The sequence below is a fragment of the Lonchura striata genome, chromosome 26 (assembly GCF_050655825.1).
Source record: "Lonchura striata isolate lonStrDom1 chromosome 26, ASM5065582v1, whole genome shotgun sequence".
Taxonomy (NCBI): domain Eukaryota; kingdom Metazoa; phylum Chordata; class Aves; order Passeriformes; family Estrildidae; genus Lonchura; species Lonchura striata.
The window spans coordinates 9,561,571-9,586,254 of NC_140728.1; the positions used below are offsets into that span (position 1 = coordinate 9,561,571).

The 24,684-nt window shown below is 54.4% G+C and overlaps 1 protein-coding gene across 13 annotated transcripts in view; it reads left to right on the forward strand.

Annotated features, from left to right (window-relative positions):
- The window catches only part of PPFIA4 (PPFI scaffold protein A4), a 61,434-nt gene that overhangs the window by 4,441 nt on the left and 32,309 nt on the right, over nucleotides 1-24,684 (forward strand). For all 13 annotated transcript variants that reach the window (XM_085561499.1, XM_085561500.1, XM_085561501.1 and 10 more), the window contains exon 2: nucleotides 22,956-23,832. In XM_085561499.1, the coding sequence (XP_085417625.1) occupies nucleotides 23,596-23,832 (237 nt within the window). In that variant the 5' untranslated portion in view covers nucleotides 22,956-23,595. The remainder of the gene's footprint in view (nucleotides 1-22,955; nucleotides 23,833-24,684) is intronic.

The window sequence follows — 24,684 nt, forward strand, 5'->3', positions numbered from 1 at the left end:
CCCTCCCGGAATTGCTGCCCATGCGGCAGGTGCATGCATTTAGACGTCTCGTTTCCACCCTTTCCTGGTGGAAATTCGTGGTGAAATTTTCTCTGCAATTCCAGATTCCCTCCTGGCAACATCATGATGTGATGTGCTGGGACAGGGCAAACACTGCAGCTGTAGGGTTTCCAGGGGGTCCATAGCCCAGAGGAAGGAGCTGGGCTGAACACGGCATGCCTGGAGCCTGGGAGAAAGGGACCTCTAGCTCTAGCCCAACTCTCACCTTTTCAGAGACTCATTAGTGCAGAGCATTCTTACATGGATTTTCTCCTGCCAAAGCTTGGCCTTTCTGGTTCCAGAGCTGGGAAGGTGTTTGTAGCCTCAATGTGGCATTAACACAGGTGTCATAAAGCTGATCTCAGGCTCTTGATCATGAGTTAAATGGGCTTGCTGGTGATGCCTAGACCTGCTCCCCATGCAGACATTCCCAGTGCCAGGGGCTGCGGGCACAGAGGGGAAAGATGGGTTTGTACAAAATCCATAATCCACTTAATCTGCCCTTTAATTCAATGTCTGGCAGGTGTAACTAAGTAGATCTGGGCTTCTTTCAAGTATCTCTCCCAAACTGTTTTCCAGGAAGGAGTCAAAAAATGCCCAGAGGTTATTTTTGGCTATGGCTGATTTATTCACATGCTGATCAGCCAGGAGAGGAGTTATTCTGGTCCCACACTGCCCCACATAACACCAAGTGCCGTGTGGGGGTGTGGTTTCCCTGGGAGACATTGGGGGATGACACTCCTGTTTGCAGATGGAGCTCTCAGGATCCACCTTGGATACTCCGTGTCCTGTGAGCCCACTCGGGGTCCTCAAATAAGGCCAGAGCCAGGGGAATGGGCTCTGTGCCCTCTCATCCTCTGTCCCTGGGGACAGATCTGAGCTCTGTGTCCTGGTGTGGTGGAATGCTCTGTGCCTTACAATTCCTGCTCCATCCTAAGGAGTACCCAGCACCCTGGGTGACACCTGGATTTGGGGAGTGCAAGGAGCTGTTTCAGGGCTCTTTTGGGCATGGTGGGGTTTTGAAGCTCAGGAGGAGCTGCCATGTCTGGGATGGTTTCTCTGCCTGATGTAGTGGCTCTGGTGCTCCTGGATTTTTCCCTCCTGTGTCTGCTTTCCCTGGCATGTTGTGAAGCTGAGCTCCTACTCTTGGGAAGGGGTGGTGGGAGTGAAGTGTGAGGGTGGCACAGCCAAGTCCTGCTTTGCTCCTGTATCTGCAGAAGGGAATGTTTTCGGGGCAGTCTGGTGTGGCTACAGCTGGTTTCTGGCCATGGACTGGGGTCTGCCAGGGTGGGAATCACTGGGACATAGTGCTGGTGGAGCTTTTGCCATCCCAGTGTGCTGGTGACGTGGCTCTCACAAGGCTGAGGATGGAATCACTCTTGGCTGTGTCCCTGTGCAGAGATGCTGGCAGAAGCAGAGGTCCTGTCCCGCAAGGTTGCTGTGGGACTGGAGCATCACTGAAGGCAATGTCCAGCCTGGATGCACCACTGGATGGGCAAAGGGAACCCAGTCTCCACATCTCCTGCAGCCAGGGCTGTATCTGCCAGCAGTTTGGGCTAAGGCAGGCTGGGGAGGGTTGAGGAGGCCATGTTGGAGGTAGAGGAGCAGAAAACCAAAGCCTCTGAAGGATCCAGGGCGTGTTGACCAACCCAAATTTTCAAGCTCTGCTGCTTGGACAACCTGGCTGTGCTAGAGTGGATGTGTGGAAATTCTGGAGATTCTCATGTGCCTGTGGAGAGCTGCTGTCCATGTTCCTCCCCAGCATCGCAGCACTTGGAAGTGAATGTGCCTTTACTGGGACATGGGATGGAGTCTTGGGTCACTGCCAGCATCCTTTGGAGAGCCTCCTCCCAGAACCCTTCTGGGCGTTTGGGCTCTCCATGCATGCACCATGTGCTCCATAGCATGGCTTTACTCATTTTAACCCATCAGGTTTTAATTAGAGCTAGAGGGCTCATCTCTCCTGACTTGAGCTGTCTTTCCTTTCCCAGATCTAGAAAGGGTTTGCTTTGCTGCTGTTAGCTATCTGACATCCAGATGTGCTACCCAGACAGCAAGTTGTGTTTGATGAAGAGAGAATCTTTTCCCCAGCATCAAAACCTGGATGATAATCACTTGATTGCAGCCAACACTTTGGGCTGCCATATTAAAAAAAGAGCATTTTTTCCTGCTTTTGATCATCTGCTTCTAGTTAGTTTATCTAGCAGACTTTCACAGTGGCCGCTTTTGGAGTTGGCAGCTAGAGCATCCCTGCAAGCAGAAATGGCTTTTGTTACGTGTGTCCATGTTTACACGTTTATAGAGAAATTTTGTCTCCTAAACTGAGGCTGCCATGAACCCCAGCACTGTTGATCAGTGCCTGGCTCTCTGGGAGCACCGCTGTTGCTTTCGAATCACACATAGTCAATAAATCTCATTCCGAGTGCCCTGCAGCAAATGGCATCAGCCTGCACGGGGAGAGCTCTCCCACACGTCCTCCCGCTGCCTAAAAATACCAAAGCTTGAATTCTCCAACGACTTGGCTATTGCAGAGCCTCCATTCCTGCCTGAGATACTGCTCGTGGCTCAGTGCAGGACATCTGCTGTGCTCCCAAGGGTCACACTCTGCCCTCCAGAGCTGGCCTTTAGGTAATGCAGCAGCTGCATCAATTTGGGGGTAAATGAACATTTATTAGCTTTACTCTCCATGCTGTGAGGTCTGTTTGCAATTGAGGATGTGGAGTCCAGGAGGGAAATAATGGCACCTTCTCTGGTGGCCACTGAGGGCCCATCTTATTGAGGAAAAGATGAGTTTTGGGGACTTAATGTAGCATCAAGCAAATTACTCTCAAAACCCTCTGTTAACTCAGTGTGTGTGTCCTGGGAATCTGTTTCATCCTCTTTGTAAATAAACAATTTACCTTTTTCCACCCTCTTTGTAAATAAACAATTTACCTTTTCACACCTGGCTTTGAGATGTGGGATACAGAAAAGGTGGCAAACTGTTTTGCTTTGGGATCTCATTTTATTTGCTCATTTTATTTTATGTAACAGTGGGTATTAACTGGACAGAGTGGCTCCTTTCTATAATATATAACTTAACAAGCAGATTATTTTAAAGTATCAATAATATAATGAACAACTTTTTAGTCACAAAATTTAGTTGGAAACATGGGAAAATGGTTAAACAAAAATCAGCAAAGATCATGATGTTTAAATAAGGTCTAAAGGTAAATTAATGAACTTTTTCTAAAGCATACTGTGAAAACTTTAAAATAATATGGAAATTAAAAAGAACACGTGGTAGGGTATAATTAAGGAAATGGATGGGGAACTTGGGCAGTCACTCTTGAATAATTTTGTTCTTATATTCATTCAATTGTTTATTTTTATTTTTATTCGGATGATAGGTTTTTTTTTTTTACTTTGGACAGTTTTTTCCTATGTGACCTAATGATCTGGAACGGTTTCTGCAAAGGTTTCAAAGGGTCAAGGGGTTTGGGGAGATTCTTCCAAAAATTAAATGCCAATTGAATTAGTAATTGATTCAGTTCATAAGAAGAAATCTGATTACTTTGGCGACTGCCACAAGTGTTATGGGGTATCAGTAAGGGGACGGACCTGGGCGCCGCCATCCTAGGGAGAGACAAAATGGAGGATTCCAGGTGTGGGTTTCAGCTCCACCTTCCTCCGAAGGAGGTCCCTCCATAAGAGGGTGATCTCCCAAGAAGGAGGGTCCCCTGACGGGAGGCCCCATAGGCGATCCTTCCCCCAGAGGAGGAGCCGGAATAAGGAATGGGGATGGTCCAACCCCACCTTCCAACAAAGGGCACTGGCCTCCTACACACAATTCCTGTAGGGGCCTCTGCGGAAGGGGTGGGACTGGCGGGAAACTTGGGGCTGGAGAAGAAAGGTCAAGGCAGGAAAGTGGGTTCCAAGCAGCGTGGCCAGCACCACCTTGGAAAGGAGTGCCGGGTGCACTGCAGTTCCCTCGAGAGCTCTGAACAGTGTCCGGCGGGACGCTTGGGGTGCTGTGGCCAACACCATCCCCAAGGGAGGATAGGGTAGGGTTTTGGGAAGTCCGAGGGACAGAGGGTACAGGGAGCTTCACAGAAGCCACAGGGGAACTTACAGGGGAGGAGCCCAACGCAACTAGATTTCAACGAGGTGCATGGATGTCAGGGGCTTCTTGCATAATATTAGATTCTCCCCTATTCTTATGAACCTGCTGTCGTTTGATGGGAAATTTCTGCCCTATTCTTGTCTTTCTTACCCTCTCAGCCCTCGTGGGATGCCCCAGCCTTTGGGGGAGAGCCCAGCTTTGGGTAAGAGAGAGACTAGAAAAGCACCCTCCTGATAAGTGGAGGGTACCCTCAGGGGATGCCCCAACCTTTTGGGGAAGAGTGAGGATCCAAGGGAGTGACATGAAGATCCCCTCGGATCAGAAGGGTTCCCTGTGGTCTCCGCAAGCTTGGCCACCTGCTTGTGGAGACTAAACCCACCATCCAGGAAAATCCCTGCTTTGGCTCACTTACCCCCAGAGCACGGCTGGAGGCGTTTCTGGCCATTCACCCTGGGGATCCAAGGGAGCAACAGTGGTGATCCCCTCGGATCAGCTTCTTGACAGGAGGCGCCGGCCCCGGAGTGGTTCTCCATAGCCGGTTCAGGAGCCAACTTCTGTGGTGGAATCACGATAAACTGGGGACTTTATCTTCCTTGGCTGGTCACTTCCAGGGACCTGGCTGTTTCCGGTGCTTCAAAGCTCATCCCCAGAGCCTTGGGCACGGCCACTGTCAGTCCCTGGCGGCTGGTCCCGGTGTTGCCCTGCAGGGATCCTGATGTTATCTCCCCTCCTGTTCAGGGCCTTGCTCAGCCTAATGTGAGCCATTCAACAAGCCTCTCTCCTCTCTTGGGATAAATCCACCCCCTCGGGGCACCTGGTAGCCTGGGGTAGAGAGCACACAGCAGTGAGGATGAAAAAGTCCTGGAGCCTCAAATCTTCCGCTCAGCTTCTCTTAGAGTCCAAGGCAGAGCTCACTGATGTTCTTTGTCATAGATGTTCTTTTCCCTTCTTCTTCAGTGAGGCAGGCACCCCCACAGATTGGCCCATCTATTTTAAAAGATGAAGGAGGGAACCATCCTCTGCTACCATTTGTTGCAGCACGCGCCATGCAGGGCGATGACACGGGGCTTAGGGTAGAACAAGATGGATTTATCCCTGGGCTCCCAGACAAGACTGGGTGTGGAATGAACAGAAGTTTTTATACAGCAGCTCAGGAGTAGGGGTGTAGGAAAGTGAACCAGTGAGGATATGGTAAGGGAGGAATATAAAGTGGAGCAAATAGTTTATGAGCCTATCAGGGAAAATGAGGGGGGGAATAATACAAAGTAATGAATGGGGTGTCCAGAACAAGACAGACACAGAACTCTCTGGAGAAAGGGGCAGGGATAGGGAGGATTGACAACTTGGAAGGGAGGAGGTTAGGGAAGGGCTTGGGAAAATTGGCAGCTGGGAAAGAGAGTAGATTAGGAAGGAGAACAGGGGGCAAACATGGATTCAGAGCAAAACGCCCCACAACAAGGAGTGATACTCTAAAGGGATTTGTTTCTTTAGGAGACCTTGGATTGAAGGTATTTGGATTTTCCTGTCTCCATCTCCATGTGATCACCCTGTTTGCTGCTGGGAAGTTCATGAGGGAGCTGGAATCCAGCCGTGTAGGAGCAGGGGCTTGAGGAACACATTCACAGGGCTGGCTGCTCCCTGGGAGCCATACACCCTGCTGCAACGTGGTCAGGCCATGGACACAGGCATTGATAGTTCCCCCAGTCTTGCAGAAAAAAAATGTTTATTTTTGAGGCTAAAAAGGTGAGGAAACCAGTCACCAGCCCCACCAGCTATCAGACTCTAGCTGCTTGATTTCTTCCTTTCTCTAGTGCAACTCAAAGGAAATCCAACCACTGGAGTTGCCAGGGTTATTACTGCCCTGCCCTGGGGTCAAATGCAGTGACCCATGAGGAAGATCCACCCTGGTCTGTCAGACCAAGGTGTGTCAGGTCCTCCATCTCTCAGTGCCTGGACTTTCTCCTTTCAAGGACTCTTGATTCCTTGTGGGCTGCCCTGAGGTGCCTCAAATTGCCAAAATCCTGGTGTGGGGAAGGAAGCAGAAGAATCTTCTCATGCTGCTGCCTGCACCTGGAGCTTTCTCTCTTTTTTCTTGGTGCAGGTGGAGAGGAGAGTGACATTGGTCAGCTCCTGTGTGGTCACTCTTGGGCTGGACTTTTGTCTGAATGTGTTCTCCCAAAAGTATGAGAATTTGCAGGATTTATCCCCAAATCATAGAATCAGGGACTCATAGAATCATTAAGGTTGGAAAAGACTTCCAAGATCATCAAGTACAACTTTTGACTTAATACCACTGTGGCCACAAGGTAGCCATGATCTGAAGCTGCTTGTGAGCACTGCGTTTAACCAGGCCCTGAGGCAGCTGGGACCTCACAGTTTCCTTTTGCCTGTTTCTGTCCCCTCTGGCATGAATCGAGGCTTATCACTCTGATGCAGCTGCTGAGTGCACTTGGTGGTACCCAAAACTTCTGTAAATACGAGAGGGCTTCCAGGCCCAGGACAGGTGCCGATGACACCAGTAACCCGAGCAGGCGGCAGGGGAGAGCTGGTCCACACTGCTGGTGGGAGGAGGATGCTGAAGGTGATGGTGGCAGCTGGGATGGCTTTACTGCCTCTATATTTTCCTCTGAAGATGACGATCTGGGTTTGGAAAAGTCCAACCTCTGAGCAGGCACAGCTCCCGACTCCCTGCTGCCCTCGACCTTACCCTGGCAGGAAACGTGTGAGGTTTGACTCTCACTTCTTGCATCCCAAAAAGTGAATCTTGCCAGATTCGGAGGACTCTGGCCACAGTGTGAGTGTGAATGAGGGGCAGAGCAAGGCCGGGCTGGGGGAGCTGGGGCCGTGCCCGGGGTTCTGCCGGGGGTGAATGGAGCCGTGTCCACAAACGCAGCCAGGAGAGGAGGATGCCGCCGGGAATGCGAGCGGCTCCTGCTCTAGGATTCCTGGCACGGCAGCTGCGGCAGTGCCGGAGGGATCAGCGGGGTGGGAGCAGGGACGGGCTTTGTGTCCGCGCCGGGAGAGCGGGGCCGGCGCGGCTGCGGCCCGAGCCCGGCGGGGATGGAGCAGCCGGGGCTGGGCGCGGGAGCGGGCGGGCCCGCAGTGCTGCGTGACAGCGACAGCGACAGCGACAGGGGCAGGGGCAGGGACAGGGACAGGGGCAGCGACAGCGACAGGGACAGCGACAGGGACAGGGACAGCGACAGGGACAGCGATAGGGACAGGGACAGCGACAGGGACAGGGACAGCGACAGGGACAGCGACAGGGACAGGGACAGGGACAGCGACAGGGGCAGGGACAGGGGCAGGGACAGCGACAGGGACAGCGACAGGGACAGGGACAGCGACAGGGGCAGGGACAGGGACAGCGACAGCGACAGCGACAGGGACAGGGACAGGGACAGGGACAGGGACAGGGACAGGGACGGGGACAGGGACAGCGACAGGGACAGTGACAGCGACAGGGACAGCGATAGGGACAGGGACAGCGACAGTGACAGTGACAGCGACAGCGGCAGTGACAGTGGCAGTGACAGTGATTGTGACAGTGGCACTGCCGGACACTGCCCTCCCTCCCGGCAGCGCCGGGGCCGTGCGGGGCCGTGGCCGGGGTGGCCGGTCCCCGGGGCTCCCAGGGACGCGTGTCCCTCCTGGCTGGTGCCAGCTGCTTTTCCGCTCGGGATGCTGGGGCTGCATTCCCGGCCGTGCTGCTGGCACCGCAGGTGCCCCGGGGAAGCAGCAGTGTCCCTGTTCCTGTCCTCGAGCAGGCAAGGCAGAGAAGAAGTGACAGGAGGGCGGGATCAGCACTTCTGGATGGATATTTCAAAATCCGGGGAGATTTAACTGTGGCTCTTTGGGACTCTCTCGTCGTGGGGGCACGATATCCCGGGGCTGCTGTCACCTGCAGTGCTGTCACCCTCCTGACAGGCACAGCCTCTCAGGACCCCAAATTCTTCACAGGTCACGCCAGGCACAGCTCTGGAGGTCAGCCCACCCCTGTGGTCACCAGTGTGTCTTTCAAGAACCATTCTTGGGTGGTTGCTCTCCCACTTGTTCTCTGTCTGTTCAGCTTCCCTCATCATATCCTGTTCTTATCACTCATTATTTCTCTCCAGGTGAAGGCTTTTTAATAAGAGTTGACATTTCAGCCTTTTTTGAGTAATTTCCTTTCTTCTACTCCAATTTTCTCCATCTTCTTCGTAACTAGGAAGCTTTTCTTTGTCCTTGGCCAGAGGGGAGGTGTCTCTTATTGCCTCTGTTATGGTTTGATCAGATTAATGAAAATCTTTCTGGTTTTTTGTGGGTCACTTCCACTCCCATCTTCTTTAGCCCAGTTTCTTAAGGAAATTAAACCAAAAGCCTTGTCCCATTGTGGCCTTTACTCTCGCCCTGCTTGCTCTTGTTGCAAGAGTGTGTTGGTCTATGATGGGGTGGAGAGCTTGGAATGCTCAAATGTTTGTGATGGTTGTTGGAGAGAACAGAGCCAGGGAGCACCCCAGAGGGACATGGGGCATGAGGCCAGTGGTGGGGCTCATTGCCCAGAGAACAGGGCTGTGAATCCAGCCAGGGATATGAGGGGCAGCAGGGCTGTATCCCCCAGCCCACGAGCTGGGATAACAGGCCACAGCATCGGGGTATTCGTGCTGCACAGCAGCTTTTCCTGAGCTCAGGAAGGGATTCAGAGGAGGATCCAGCCACACAAATGCAGGGATTTGGGAGGCCCAGGCTGTGTTTGCAGGTGCAGACTCACACGTGGCTGTGCTTGAGGGCTTTTCCTGCAGCAGCAGGAGCTGCAGCTGCTTTAAGCTGGTCTCCTGGAGTGTAAACTGCAGTGACAGGGGAGCCAGAAGAGATTTTCTGCTCCGGCCTGTGCTACAGCAGGGAGAGGCAGCTTTCCCAGTGCTGCAGCAGGGAGAGAGCTTTCCCAGTGGCTGCTGCAAAATCTGGTTCCTTTGGTAGTAATGTGGGTTTTGTAGTGATGTGAATATTGTAGAAATGTGGGTATTGTGGCAGTGCTGGTGAGGAAAATCTTGGGGGTCCTGGGAGAAGCATGATGTGGAGCCAGGAGCTCAGGTGTGTCAGTGGAAAAGGACCAAGGTGCTTGTTGGGGTGTCCTTGGAGCTTGTTGCCATGTGCAGCAAGGGATGGGGCACCTCTTGAATGTGTCCTCTCCTGTCCCAGCCCAGCCTGGGGACAGGGATCGCCCCTTCCAGCTCAGAATATTCTGAGTCTGTGCCAGGTTGGGGAGGAGACTTTGCTTGGAATTCGTGCAGCCTGAAGATGCTCTGCCCACACCTCACTGTGAGGGAGCAGTTCAGCTAGGGACTCCTCTCCTGTGCAGGTGAGTCCCTGCTCCTTGGCACCAAATCTACTGCAGAGCTGCACTCTGAAGGTTTCCCCCTTCCTTCACTTAGCATTTATCTCTGGTGTTTATTTTGGCAGCCTGTTCTGCTGATTTCTTTTCAACCAGCATCCCTCAGGCCTGGGGCCTGGCTTAACCTCAGGCCCTTGCCCAGTCCCACTGTTGGAGGAGATTGGACTTGCCATTCCCACCTCCTGTTCCTGTTCTCTGCCTGATCCCACCTCCCCTGTGGTCCCTCCCAGGGTGAGGAGATCACTGAGTGACACCCAGCACAAGGGCGCTTGTAGTTTGAGAGTGGGTCCTTACCAGGTCCCCACAGGGTCCCTTTTGCTGGGGGATCCTCAAACTTGTGATCTTGTTAGAGGGGGATACACAGAGGTGGCTCCATGTCCCAGCTCATCTCACGTCCTTTTCATCTTGCTTGTGCTTGGCTGAGCACAGAGGCCTGGTGGGTAGACAGGGTCATGGTCACACATGGTGCAGCTCTTTGGGCGTGGTTTGGAGTGAGGTTTCCCGCCCAGCTGTGAGAGAGACCTGGATAAACAGAGGAGAAAGGCTTGGCATGGACGTCTGCTTGTACAGGTGCTTGCATGTTTCCTCTTTCCAGGAAGCATTTCAAACTTGTTTTGTTCTGTCCAGCCTCTCTTGTGATGGTGGTGAGCTGGACTCTGTAATTGAGGAGATCTGAATAATCCACTGAGGAAGCTGCTAATTTGAAGACATGTCTGTAATAATTAAATCCTTATCTGGAGGGAAGAGAGAGCAGATACCAAAACGGGGCTAATTAAAATCCAAACCCAGGATGACTTGGGCTCTGGGCCAGAGCAGAGCAGAGTCTTTTGGGGATGTCTTCATGTGTAATTGCTTTTCAGAGCATCAGTCCCCACCAGAAAACCCATCTGTTTCTCCTCAGGAGACTCAGATTGGCCCAGAAACCCTCTTGCCTTGCCCTGTCCCATGTTCCCCAGACCAGACACAGCTGGAGGAGGCCACACACTTTGCAAAGGGCAGAGGAGATGGTTTGGGAGAGTGTTTGGTTCTTGAGCTTCAGGAACTAGATTTCACCTTATCTCTGGAACATGTAGGCCCTTATCTCATTTCAACCCTCAGAACTGGCTGATGGTCTTCAGAAATCCCTGAGAACAAGGAGCAAGGTGGTCTTGGTTCCATCCCTGCTCTATGTATGGAAGGATTTGGACGTGCAAAGGTGCCAGAGGAACCCAGTGCCTGGGAGGAAAGTGGCTTTGGCTGTAGGGAGAGATTAATCCTGTTCAGGGTCACTCTGCATCTGGGGTGGGAGCACCCTGGAGAGGCAGCATGGCCTGTAAGTATGCAGAGCACTGCTGTATGGGAGCCCAGCCCTGGAGCTCCCTGTCAGCTCTGAGCAGGTCCAGGCAGGTGAAGGTGGCTCTGCTGAGCTGAAAAATGGTGACCAACAACTGTGGTTGTGATGTTGGAGGGAAGAAAGGGCCTTTGGACAGCACCTCATGCTTTACCAGGAGGGTGGGATATCTGCAGGGTGGGTATTTATGTACATTCCCAGAACTTCTGGGAGTGCTTTGCCTGTCAAACCTGGAATCCACCACATTTTCAGAGTCCACCATGTTCTTCAGCAGGGCCAAGCACTTTGCAAAGGGCAAGGCACAAAACCCCCACCTCCAGTTACATACCAGTTGGATGCAGAGTAAATTCAATCCTTCTGAGTGCCTGCACTAAGTGCATTCCTGCACAAGGGAGGTGTTCCTGCTGTGGCTGCATGAGCTGAGGGTCCTCTCATGGTGGTGGCAAGGTAGGACCTTGCAGCAATTATCACTCAGGTAAGCTGGTCTGGAATTGCTGTATTTCAGCAGGGAAGCAATTGTAGCTGTCCAAAGCTGGCACCTTCCAGAGCTGGTGAAGATAAACTGGTGAATTTACCCAGAGGAGATAAGGTCAGGGGGCTCTGTCTATCAGGTGTTCACATGTGAGCATCACTCAGTGAATGTCCCTGTATCAGCACGACAGGTGAAGGTCACCTCAGGTGGGCTGGTGCCTGCAGGCAGCTCTGAACTTGGGGAGGGAGGAGGAGGGCACAGGAGGCTGGGCAGGGAGCCACTTCTGCTTGGGTGAACATCCCACCAGTCCTGACACAAGCTGGGTTTTCTGCCTGTGCTGCCCTGGAGGGGCTGCAGCTCTGCAGCAGCACAGCCTGGCACTGCTGAGTGCTGGGGCTCAGGGAGAGCCTGAACCCCCCCAGCCAGTGCTGCTGGGGCTGGGCTCTGCCTGCTGCCACATCTGCGGGCACAGGCACTGGGGGATGTGCAGGGTCCACAACTGTGTTGTAAAAGAGCCAGAAATTTAAAGATGTCTGCAGAAATGGTCGCTAAACCCTTTGGAAAGTGTTGGCTCAGCTGCTGTTCTTGGGTTGTGTGTGGAGAGAGATTCCAAGCCCCACATGTGTCCTTTTGCCTTGTGAGCTTTGATATGCTCTTGGCTTTTAATAGAGAGCACGCACCATCCTCAGTTCAGGCAGCAGATGTTTTCCAAGGCATTGGGATATCCCCTTTCCTTCATTCCCCGCCAAGGGAGTTTAAGGTGTCCTGGCCCCCATGTTTTTGAGTGTGCACAGGAGCAGAGGACCAGGTAGGAAACCACCCCACCAGCAACTCTTCCCACCAGTGGTGCACCAGTGTAATCACCCACATTTCATTCTTTGAAAACCTGCTGAGCTGCAGATGTGTTCCTCCTCTCCTGGTGATGTCTCATGGACTGGACAAATCCTGCTTTAACCTCCTGAGGTGGTTCAGGGGATTTTTCCTGGTGCTGGGTTGGACAGGGATTGGAGCAACCTGAGATAGTGGAAGGTGTCCCTTGGCAGGGGGTGGAACAGGATGGCTTAAAGGTCCCTTCCAAGCCAAACCAGTCTGGGATCCTGTGAACTCAGTGTATACAGGAGCCCCCAAAGAACTGGGGTGGCAAAGTGCTGTTCCCAGGGGCTTTGGGCCAAAGGGTGAAATGGGTTCAGTGGTTTTTGGTGCCCTTTGGGGGTGATGGATAGAAGCAGGGGTCAGGCTCGATGATGCCAAGGTTAGGGCTCCGCTTTGGGTGAGCTGGGTTGGCCATGGGAGCCTGTGGGTAGCACAGTGAGGACAAGGGCAGAGCTCCTGGGGCTCCCGTGCCAGGCAGGGCAGTGCCTGGGGACACGAGGACACTGCATTAGCTGGCCTCCACAGAGCTGAGCGGAGCTCCCATTTTGGGAGGGAGCAAGTTAGAAATTGAGTGGAACTAGTGCCCAGTGCTGAATTTGGAGATGATACGTGCCCAGATGAGAGCTCTGCTGCCATGGGGGAGGGCTGCTGCCCCTCTGCAAACCACCACACTCCCCACACTTTCTGGAGCAATTTGGTGTTGCTTCCCTCAATTTGAAGCTTCCTCTGTTTTCTCCAGTCCCCAAACAAGGGGAGCAGTGGTGAGACATGTTTCCTCTGGTCCCTCCATCTGCTCCTTCCATGTTGGGTGAAGCCCTCAGGGGCTTTGCTTGGAGCTCCCTGCTGGATCTAACAATGCTCATCACATTCATCCAAACCTTGATTTATTCTCCCTGATCTTTTCCAGTACTTGGGATTTCTGGATCCCTTGTATCTTCCTTGTGGCCTATATCCAGGAGAAATGAGCTCCAGATGGAGTTTTCCTTGGCAGGCTATTTTTGAGGTGCTTTTTGTGGTTCTTCTGGTGCTTAATAAGGGCTGAGCTAATCCTCCAATTCTCCTAAGGAGGAACAACTTGAATTTTCCTTCTAAAGCACAGCATCTCCAGGCCCTCCGCCTCACTGGTGCCATCCCTATGTCAGCAGTTGGGGTGTACAGGGCAGAGACTCCCCCAGAAAGTCCTTCTTGCATGAAGCAAGGCTTAAAATGCCAGACAGGAGTAGGATGAGTCCTTTCTGCAGTGGCTTTGGCTGTGCCAGGTGTACTGGGTGTGCCAGGTGGGCTTTGGCTGGGGCTCGTTTTGGGAGCTCACTTTGCACCTGAAGGGTGTGGGTTGAAGATGTGACAGAGCAGGCAGGGCTCCAGTGCCTGAGCCTTGCCCCCAGCCACTCTGTAATGTCACTGCCTCAGATGTCCCCCTGAGCCTTGCCCCCAGCCACTCTGTAATGTCACTGCCTCAGATGTCCCCCTGAGCCTTGCCCCCAGCAACTCTGTAATGTCACAGTCCTCAGATGAGGCACGGCTGCCACTCCCATGTCCTGTGGCTGTCAGGGCTGAGGTGTCAGGAGCTGGCACCACCCTGGGCACTGTGGGAACGGCACCGGGGTCATTCCAGCCTGCACTGGGGGACTGGTTATCTCCATCTCTGCCTGCTCCTTGCTGGGATTCATCCACCCATTCCAAACCAGTGAGGGACAGCCAAGGTGCCAAAGGAGCCCGGCTTGGCAAGGGAGGGCTGTGGTTATCCATGGTGTGAGGGTGCTTGGGAGGAAGAGCAGGTTTCAGTCAGGCAGAGATTTAACCCCACGGTCCTGCCTTGTCCTCCATGGAGCTGAGCACCCACATGTCCCAGTAGGGGTGGAGATGCTTGTGGTAAATCCTGTGAGGTTTCCTTGCCAAATGTTGCAGAGCTGTCCTGGTGCTGGATCTGCTCATCCTCAAAGCCTGAGTGTCCAGAACTGAGAATCCCACTGATGTCCCACTGCCTGCCACTGCATCTGGGCAAAAGCTCTTTAGGAGCTAGCTCTGCTATCAGCAAAGGGATTAAGTAATTGCTAAAGTCCTTAGCACAGGCAAGGAGCAACAGAAGCGATGAAAACAAGGGGGACTTTTGCCCACCCCCAATCACCTGAGTTATTGAAACCATCCCAGTCACCTCTGGCTGTGGTCATCCAGTGCCCAAGCCATGATGTCACCACTCTTCTGGAATGCAATGCTTCCATGCTTTGGGAGGATGGAGGAAAGGGGAGCCCTGCCTGGATTGTCTGCAGGTGGCATGGGGAGCACAAGGGGAACTTGAGGCACAGTCTTGCTGCTGTTGTCTCTCTTTATGTGCTGGGATGGTTGGTGGTGATTCCTGAGCTCTGGAGACCTCCCCGGGGCCAGGGTCATGCTCCAGGACCATTGGTGTTCCCTTGCAGGTTGTGGTGCCTGCAAAACCCCAAAGTGTGATTCAGGGATATGTTCCTGAGCCTGCTGTGGTCCAACCTGAGGCCAGCAGCACTGGACACATCCCTGCTCTTTCCATTGTGGCTCTGAACACCCTCTAACCCTTCTCAAATTTCACTGAAAGCCCCATCTACCTCTTCCCTGACTCCAAATTCCCTCCCTGGGCTCTTCCTCCACCCCACTCATAATTTAGAGATTGATGAAGGATGGTTGGGCAGGGCATGGAGCATCCTGGTCTCGTGTCCCTGCCCATGGCAGGGGGTGGAACTGGTTGAGCTTTCAAAGTCCTTTACAAAGCGAATCATTCCATGATTCTGTGGTGGCAGAATGCTGGAGACCTGCTCGAGTGGGGCAGGGAGTGGGATCTCACTGTGGCATCAGGGAGCTCACTGAGCCCCTTTCCACCAGTCACGGAGTTGGTGGCTGAATTTTACACTGGGAATTGGACGGATGAGCAGCTGATGTGTGGGACTGGTTACCACTGCTGAGGCTTGGGGCAGGGAGGGCCTGCTGAGGGTGTGGAAGAGATTCCAGTGGGATGGGTGGTGTTGGGGAAACCCTGGATCTCGGGCAGAGCAGGCATGGAAGCTCCTCAGGTGCCCCGGGGTTTCTGTCCAAGCAGCAGCCTCCCCTGCGCCCTGGGTGGGCATGGGCTGGGTGTGGGTGCCAGGGCCTGGCTGAGTGGGGAGGCACCTCTGCAGCATTGGCAGGGCTCGGGTGCACCCGTGGCACAGATTTCCTCAGCCCTTTGGAGCTGGTGGCTGTTCCCTCCTCGCTGAATAAATTAGCACAAGTGCTCACGGGGTGTGACTAAAGCAGGGCCGGCGCTGCTGTGGCAGCGAGGGGGAGGCCCCGGCTCCAGCCCGGTGGGCTCCCAGTTGAGATAACTCCTCAGCAGAAGTGTCATGGGGGCGGAGGGGATGTGCCCCTGGCAAAACCTCTAGTGAAATCATGGAAAATCACCAGCCGTTCCTCTGAGGCTCAGCAAGGATTGAAGCTGTGCCCTGCTTGTGGGGAGACCGAGGCACAACGCCTCACTTTCCCAAAGGTAAGGGGACTTCGCAGGGATGCTCCCTCTGTGACAAGCACAGGATTTTCTCTCAATGGCTGTGGATCACTTCCCTGCATCCACCTTGGGCTGGAAACCAGCCCGATTGCTGGGATGAATCCCAGTGCTGCATTCCCTGGCAGAGTCAGGGGCTGGTTCGCCTCGATCTGCTGCTTCTGTAGGGAATGCATTTCCTTCTGCTGCTGCTTAAATAACCTTCCTCGAGAAAGAAATCAAAGACTCTCAACACCTCAACACAAGGAAGAACTTCTTTCCATGGAGGAGGGCAGAGCACCAGAACAGCTGCCTGGGGAGGGTGTGGAGTCTCCCTCCCTGGAGACATTCCAGACCCACCTGCATGTGTCCCTGTGGCACTGCTTGGGGTTTTACCCTGCCTTGAGAGGGTGCTGGACTAGATGATCTACAGAGGTCCCTTCCAACCCCAATTATTCTGGGCTTCTGGGATTCTGTGACTTCAGCCTAACAGCAAAGCATGGGGTTTTTGGTTGCAAAGTTACGGAACAAAAGGATTGATGAGCCATATGACACACAGCTGAGCAGCAACTGGAAAAGGAAATTATTGTAACTGGAATTGTGGCTTTTTTTGTGTTGGTTTGGTGGCTGCTGAAACCCCTCCTTGTCCCTGTGGATGGATCTGAGTGCAGACCACATCCTGGAAGAGGGATGTGAGCTTGGTTTCATGGGTCAGGTGCCTCTGTTTCCTCCCTTCCAGGGCACATGGTGATTTTCCAACCTCTTGTTCACCAAAGGAATTGGGATTTCTCCAGGATTTTGGGTGAAACCCTCATGCCAGCTGGGGCAGCTGTGCCAAAGAGTGAATTCCAGTTTGTGTTCCAGCACCACAGTCTCGCGCTGCTCCAGAACACCCCTTGTGCTTCCATACATACTCCTGGGATCCTCAGGGCTTCAGCAGCATCCTCAGACCTGTGGTCCTCCTTGGGATACCCTGAGATCCCGCCTCTCTCTGTGGCCCACTTTGGAAATAGGGAAACTGAGTCAGGACCCCCAACACAACCCCCAGAGCACGTCCCAAGGTGACAAAGTCCTGTAGATTCCTGTTAGATGTCTGTGGGACCGTGTTTGGGTGCCAGCCCTGAGAGTTCTTGCTCCCTCCTCCCCCCCAGGCCCCGACACAGATTTCAGCTCCTCTTCTGACAAGGTTTTGCTGAGGAACAATTGTGTCTCTGCACAATGAGGAGCAGGTGGTTGTCTGAAAATACCCTCTGGAAGTGGTGTGTAATGCCTCCCCTCCCACTGGGAAGTATAAATACCAGTGCAATGCTAGCATTTACTGCTCCCTGCAAAGAAACTCAGATCTGGACATTTTTCCTGTGGATTCTCCTCTGATTTAGCAACTTGAGTGCACAAGGGTTGAGGTGGGAGCTGCTTCATGGGTTTGGAGCAAATCTTTGGGGCAGAAATGTGTCTTTTAAAGCAAGATATTGGGAGTGGCTGCCTTTTATTGCTTGCAGTATCCCCTCTACCCACCCTTTAGAGGCACCCAGGGCTTCCCAACACCTGAGACAGCTCCAAGCCCTGGAGACGCTGCCTGAATGTCCTGTCCTGCCACAGCTGCATCTCCAACAAGGGACAAGTTGGACATTGTCCCACTGGGGGCAAAGGACACACTGCTGTGGGTGTGGGGACCCCAGGAGACCTCCCAGACGTGGAAGAGAGAGGAGACACCGCTGCATCTTTTCTCAGGTCTCCACCACGTTCCCAGCCCCGATCTCGGCAAATCCATCTCACCTTTTGGAATGGGAATCCAATCCTCTGCTGCTGAAAAATGGCATCTTATTTCCACTTATTTCCAGCCAGAATGCCTCATTTCCCTTGTATCCCTGGGTGTCCTGGCCACAGGCAGCCCCTGGCACCAGCCAGGGACCATCTGTGCAGTTCCCTGTCAGCGGCGGGGCTGCCTTAGGGAATCTGGGAGCACTGTTACCATATGGGCCCCACGGAAAACTGGATCTTCCTTATCCTTCTCAGGGGACTGGAGGTCCCAAGAGGCCACAGTGTGTCCTGGGAATAAATGAGGGGACCTGGGAGAAAGGCTGGGATGAAGCTGTATATTTTCCCAACCTCTAATTACCACATCTCTCACTGAGGCTAGGAGAAATGGGCTCTGTGGCTTGGTAGAGGTGGTGAGGATGTTCCCACTCTGCCATCCCACTGCTCAGAGGGTCACTGCTGACCTTCCCTGGGGTAGGCAAGGGTGAATTGGTGGCCCAACATGTCCTGGCTGCTTCCAAGTGCTGTCTGACTTCAGTAAGGGTGGGCAGGACTTAATCTGGGGTGTGGCTCTGTCTGCAGGGGTCCTGTTTGGGATGAGCTTGCTGGGAATGCCAGGATGAGACACTTGCCACCTGTCCTGGGGTCACAATTCCTGAAAGGTAAACGTAACAGCAAAAGGGCATCAGACTCTGGTCCCTCCTGGATCTGTCAGAGAGGGGTCAGTGTGGGAGGTCAGTGTGGGTGCTGGGCAGAAGGGAGGCTGTTCCTGTGCCAGGGAGCTGGGAGTGAGAGGTGCTGGGCTGGGCTCTGCCACCCCAACTCTGTGCTTCCAAGACCAAGCTGGGCAGCTGAGGAGGATTTTCCAGGAGCAGAAGAGATCAGAGTGATATTTTTATGGGATGTTCAATCTCTGAGAGCTTGTTACCGCCAAGGAGTGCATTAAAGCCTCTTTGCCAGCTGCCTGCTGGGTGATGGTCCTGCTGACAGAGCCACTGAGGCTTTTCTCCTCCTCTTGTCAGGGTTGGGATGTGAGAGGAAGGAAACACGAGGCTGTCTCTATCCTCCATGTGTGGGCAAAGCTGTGGGTGCTTCTTGCCCTCCTTGGGAAGGGAAAGCCAGGGTGCTCCCTGGGACCCAGCATCCCACTCACTGACTGACTGCTGAGCCTGACTCACTGCTGAGCTGTGCTGAGCAAATCATCAGCTCCAGGGCAAAACCCTTTCTGCTCCCCATCAGCTGCTCCACGTCTGGGCACCTTCCTGAGGAAGTCGCCTCTCTGAGCAGGCAACATGGTGCTGTTTTCCATCCCAAAAAGGGGGGAAAGCATCATTTTGGGGTGGAGGGGGGAGGGGTAGTAAAAGCAAGCACGTTTTCCCTGGCAAGAAACCTGCTCCCAGCAAGCCTGTGCCTGGCAGCCCCATGGGACTAAAAATACCCAGCAAGGCTGGAGCTGTGCAGTGTGTGTTTGCTCAGCTCCCAGCTGTCTCCTCACAGCCTCTACCCGATGATTATCCCAGCACTTAAGGCCCTCTAAAGCCAGGCAGGAACATTTAGGGAGTTCTCCCAGAGACCTGTGAAAGGTTGAGATTTACAGGCACTAATTGGGAGCGAGCTCAGGCCCCTCTGACCTCCAGCAGCAAAGAGCTGCTCTGGGTGTGCCCTTGCTGCTGCTGCAGTCACAGCAGAGTGTGGGGGGTGTCTGGGCTGTCACCCACACGGGCGTCCCCAAGGTCCTTCAAAGTGACTGCTGGCATGGGTGGGTTTGCCTGCGAGCTGCTAAGCTTGCAGGGCAGGGACAGACCCTGGCTCTGCCCCCTCCAGCTGGGCTCCCAGGAGCGGCGCCCGGGAATGGGTGAGATTCTCTTGTTTTTGGAGAATGGAGAAAAGCCCAAGGTTTGAGGTGGGACAGAAATGAGGGGAGTTGACCCTGGAAAGGAACTTCCTGCACATTCCTGCTCATGTGCACATCCCTGACTCCATGGATATTGCTGTATCCTTGTCCCTGTGTGCACATCCCTGAGCACACTCACCTCTGCCTGTTGCTTGCTGAACTCACTTCCTGCTCCACAGGCCTTGATGACAGCAAGGATCAAAGCCAGCCTGGTCGTGGCTCCTTCATGTGCCATCCCAAATAAACCCTTTGCATCTGCCCTGACTCTGGCTGTTGGCCCTTCCCAGAGCCTGGGCTACTCCTGGGACTCGTAGTGTTGCTGTGAAAGCTGCAGTAGTTGAATCCAGAAATGATCACTCACAAATCCATGGGGTAGGACAGTTCCTGTGGTTGTTAGAGGAATGGATCCACGATGGGGATGCTGGAGGCAGCTCAGTGTCTGTCCATGGATGTGGACCATCCCACTACAGTGCAGGGAATTTTCCACTCATGGATTTTGCCGTGGTTCCAGCCAGGATGGGCACATGGGGCTGCACTGTGTCCCGAGCCACACCGGATGTGGCAGAGCATCCCCCTGGATTCCCTGCCAGGGACCCTCTGGCAGAGGGATTCTCACAGTGCCACAGCATCCTGGGAGGCACAGAGAGCCCCAGGAGCCCTGGGCTGGCTGTCCCCACCTTCCTGGGGGTTTCAGGCCAGGCCAAGGGGGCTATGGCTGCTCTCTGTGGTGGTGGGAGGTCTCTGCTCATAGGGCTGCTCCAGCTGCAGGGGTTTGGAAGCTGCCTTACACCTCTGTTTGTGTCCTTGGTGGTCCAGGATGAGGGGGGAATGTGACTTCCCTCAGTGGAGAACACCCCCAAACCCTGGGCACAGAGGAGCTTTGGGTCACCAAAGTTACTTGTCCAGGAGAGTGATGCTTTGCTGAGCATCCTCAGGGACAGGGCATAGAGGCTTTTGGGGACCAGTGGAGTGGGATGAGTCCATCCTGGACCAGCATCAGTGCTGTGTAAGATCCCTGTGATTCTGTGATCACCCTCCCCAGGCTGAGGGACTGGCTGTGCTCATCTCCCATCTCCCTGCACAAGCACACAGGAATAACAGGATGTGACTGTGGGCTGGAGCATGTTTGCAGAACAACCCGTGCACGAGCTCAGCCATGGGGGAAGCAGAAAGAAAATCAGCTCTTGGATGTAAATGTGTGCCTCTTCCTGCACTGTGTGGGTCCAGCCCCATAGGGGTGTGGGAAGATGCCACGACCCTGCTGGAATGGATGTCTGCAGAGTCTCCTCATGGTGAGGGTGTCTCTCTTTTGCAGCTGGGATAAATTTCCATGCCATCATTGCTCTGATCAGAGTTATGTCTTGGTCATTCCCTGCAGCATTTCCCTTCCCTGAGGGCTTGTGGGGTTCTTCCCATGCCTTGATTAATATCTCTTAATTCATCTGCTAATTTCTCCCAAATCCCCACCAGCAGCTGGCTGGGGCCATGCCCATGGGACTCATTTTGCCATTCAAGTCGTGCTCAGGATCTGCCAGACTTTGCCCAGCCTGAGTGTTCCTTCTCCATGCTCACCCCTCAGGCAGAGGCACAGCAGAGGAGGGGGCATGCATGTCACCTCATTTAGGCTTTGCACCCAAATTAACAGGGTTTAGCCCTGGGGTAGGACTGGTTTCTGCTCTTCTTGGCCCTGCATCTCTCTGCAGTCTGGTACCTCTTAACCCCAGGAAAGGTGGCAGGGAGCCACATGCCTTTGGGTACCCCTGGTTCATTAGGGGCCAAAGAACTGTAAAGCATTTTCCCTGCTTAATTACAGGGATGGGCTCATGTCCAATTCAACCCAAGGAGAGCAGGGCCTGGAATGGTCCCTCACTCTGTGCCTTTTGCTCCACCAGCCTTGTTTTGGTGGGTTGCTGCAGGGATGGGATGTCCTCAGTGCAGTTATCCCATGAATCCAGTTACCCTGGTCATCCACATCCCAACAGCCAGGACAGAGTGTGAACAGCTCTCGAAGCTTCAGGACAGTGTTACACGTCCACAACAGGTTTTATCCCACTTGAGGATCCAATCTGTGAAGGGAGGGGAGGACACCACCTGTGGGACAGCCCTGTCCTATGTCCCCTGAGAGCTGGCTTTCAGCATCACGCAGGATGCACAGTGAGGGGCTGCTGCTTTTGCCAGATCCTCTCTATTTTTAGAGAGTTTTTTGTGTCAAACTTCCCCTTAGCTGATGAGCCAATGTCATCCAAAGAGTGGAGTTCTGATTCCCCCGTCCTGGCAGTATCTGGTGTGACAAAGGCACCTCTTCACAAGTGTCACCTTTCATCAGGGCAGGTCCCTGCAGTGCCATTGAGCTGTTGGACACAAGAGCTTTCATCCCAGACCAAAGGGGCAGGACAGGCTGCTCTGGCCCATGCCTGTGTGCAGATCCTTTTTATCCATGTCAGGGGGGGAGAGTTTGAAGGGGAAGTGGCACAGAATCACAGCTGGTTTGGGCTGGAAGGGACCTTAAAGCTCATCCAGTCCCACCCCCTGCCACTGGCAGGGACACCTGCCACTATCCCAGGTTCCTCCAAGGCTTGTCCAACCTGGCCTTGGACACTTCCAGGGATGGGGCAGCCACAGCCTCAGATGCATCCACAGACTCAGAATATTCAGACCTATCCTTGAGCATTTCATCTGGAAAGTTTGGAACTGGAGCGGGGCCTGCCCCAGAAGCAGCACTAGACCAGCACTCCTCACCCTGGGCCTGCCATGTTGTGTTTTGCTGCTCAGCTCGAGCCCTGCCCATGGTTTGTCCCCTGACTCAGATGGTGAGGGGGTGGGCAGGTCCCCACAGTGTCTGGGGTGGCAGTGTCACACTCACCTTGCTGCTGGGGACCCTCACCCGGCTGCAGAGGGCTGAAGTTCCCCCACAGGACTGTGAATCCCCCACCTGACTACTTGTCTGGGATGATTTAGGGAAGGTGGGGCTGTGGGTTCCAGCATCAACCCTGGGCTGGGCTCTCAGCTTGCTTTAAACCAGCCTTTGCCCAAATGTCAGCTCTGCCTCTCCCCTCCAGCCTCTCATCTGTGGTGCTTGTGCTTGGGCAGGAATTTGAGGATGTTGCTGTCTCCATCCCCTGGGAGGGCTTGACCAAGGGAAGATGTGCTGGAATTCAGTTGTCACTGAACAGCTGAGCCCAGCACATCTGTCTAGAGGAGGGAGGAACATTAATCCTATCATTCAGCTCATTTGTTGCTTTGACTTCCTGCCAGGTTTGGGCCAAACTCAGATTGGAACCTGATTTCTGCAAATTCCCTGATGTTGGGGAACAGTGGAGCCACAGGGGCTCTGGGCAGCCAGGAGTTCCACAGAGGGCATGGGATCCTGGCCCAGGATATGTGAATGCCAAAGACAGTTGCAGGATTTTGGGTGCCAAGGTTGCTGTTTCCTGCAGCTTGGTACCATCCTGGATTTGGTGTAGTGGGCACAGGAGGTACAACCCAGTACAGCCCATTCATGTGGGTGCTGATCCCACCTGGTGCAGCTCTCGAGGGTTTGATGGGGGCAGAGGGTTCTGGGCAGGTCTCTGGGCATTTTGGGGGTAGCAGGAGGGATCTGATCTCTGTCCCCTCTGCCGCAGGTGTTTGAAAAACTGTGATGCTCAACGAAGACACGCTTCCACATCAGCAGTGACACGTCATCCAGCTTTAGGGGAAACAGCCCATCCTCACCAGAGCCCCCCTCAGCATGCCCAGGCAGCCCAAACGTTCCCTGGACCCTTCCTGTGCTGCTCTTGGCTTGGGCTCTCCATTGGGACAAATCCTCAAGGATCGTTTTGTCCCACTCTGAACAACCCGTGGGTCACAGACGCTGCAGCCCCTTGGAAAAGCATCAGGGAGGTGACACACGGGACCCAGGAGAGGTGACACACGGGACCCAGGAGAGGTGACACACAGGACCCAGGAGAGGTGACACACGGGACTCCAGAGAGGTGACACACGGGACCCAGGAGCGGTGGCAGCGGGAACCGGCAGTGACAGCAGCGAGTGGGGCACTGGTGACTGCAAGGACCCTGTTGGTGCCCAGGACATCCCTGCACCCTGCTGGAGTGATGCTAGCTGCTGCTTAGCACAAGGAGGAAGGGATGGGGAGTCCCCCTCCTTGAACACCCCACTGTCCCCTCCCGTGCTGGCTCCCTGGCCCCGGGGAGCCCGCAGTGATGTGACCTGTGCTCAGCACACCCCCAGCCCCGTCGGGACCCTCCCCCAGCCAGCCCAGCCATGATGTGCGAGGTGATGCCCACCATCAGCGAGGGGGACCCGCTGGGCCCCCCGCAGGGCTCGGAGGCAGACGCTGACTTCGAGCAGCTGATGGTGAACATGCTGGACGAGAGGGACAAGCTGCTGGACACGCTGCGGGAGACGCGCGAGACGCTCGCTGTCACCCAGAGCCGCCTGCAGGAGACGCTCCGGGAGCGGGACCAGCTCCAGAGGCAGCTGAACTCAGCACTCCCACAGGTGAGGACCTGCCCTGGCATGAGCAGAGCCTGCCCTGAGGCACACGAGGGGGATTGGATGTGGGGTTTAGTTCATGGCCCTGGGAGGGTTGGCTTGGTGTGGCAGTGGTGATGCTGCCGCGAGTGTTGCACCTCATGTCAACAGTAAATCCTGCAGGTTCTCTCAGGCCAAGCCACAACCACCTTGGACATCTCCCCTGCTGCTCTGTACCCTTGCTGGTCTCTGAGGAGGGGTAGGAGTGCAATCCCCTTGTCCACAGGGGAATGGATTTGGAGAAGGGGCAAAGCCTCCCCAAGGACACCCCAGAGTGAGAGCAAGACAGATGCAGAGCCTTCGCTTCTCCTGGGGACAGCTGGGGGACAGCACCTGGGGAGCAGATAGCTCATTTTGGGCTGCAGATCTGGCTGGCTGCCTCCAGTCAACTTCTTGGGATGTCAGGAAGTGCTGAGCCCACATTGGCATTTTAGATGGGGACATTAACCATTGCTCACTCTCCTTCCCCACTGTGCAGAGCAGCCCCACTGCTGCCCCTTCCCTCGCCAGGAGGGCTCCTTTCCACCAGCCCCATTTCCCAGTGGGGCAGTGGGACTTCTGTGTCTCCATCTTGGTCCTGAGAGGGGACACTGGAGGCAGAGCTGGCGCAGGGTGGGGAGTGGGACATCTCAGGGAGCAGTGGGGCAGAGGCCAGCGAGGCTGCCAGAGGTCTGTGCTCAGTGAGCAGCCCAGGGCTTGGGGAATCAGGGCTTCCCTTGGGGCTTCTGCTGGTGCTCTGCTCCTGGTTCCTCCACCTGCAGGACCCTCTCCAGGTACTCCAGAGGCCTGGTCTTGATTTCCACAAAGATATTCAGGCTA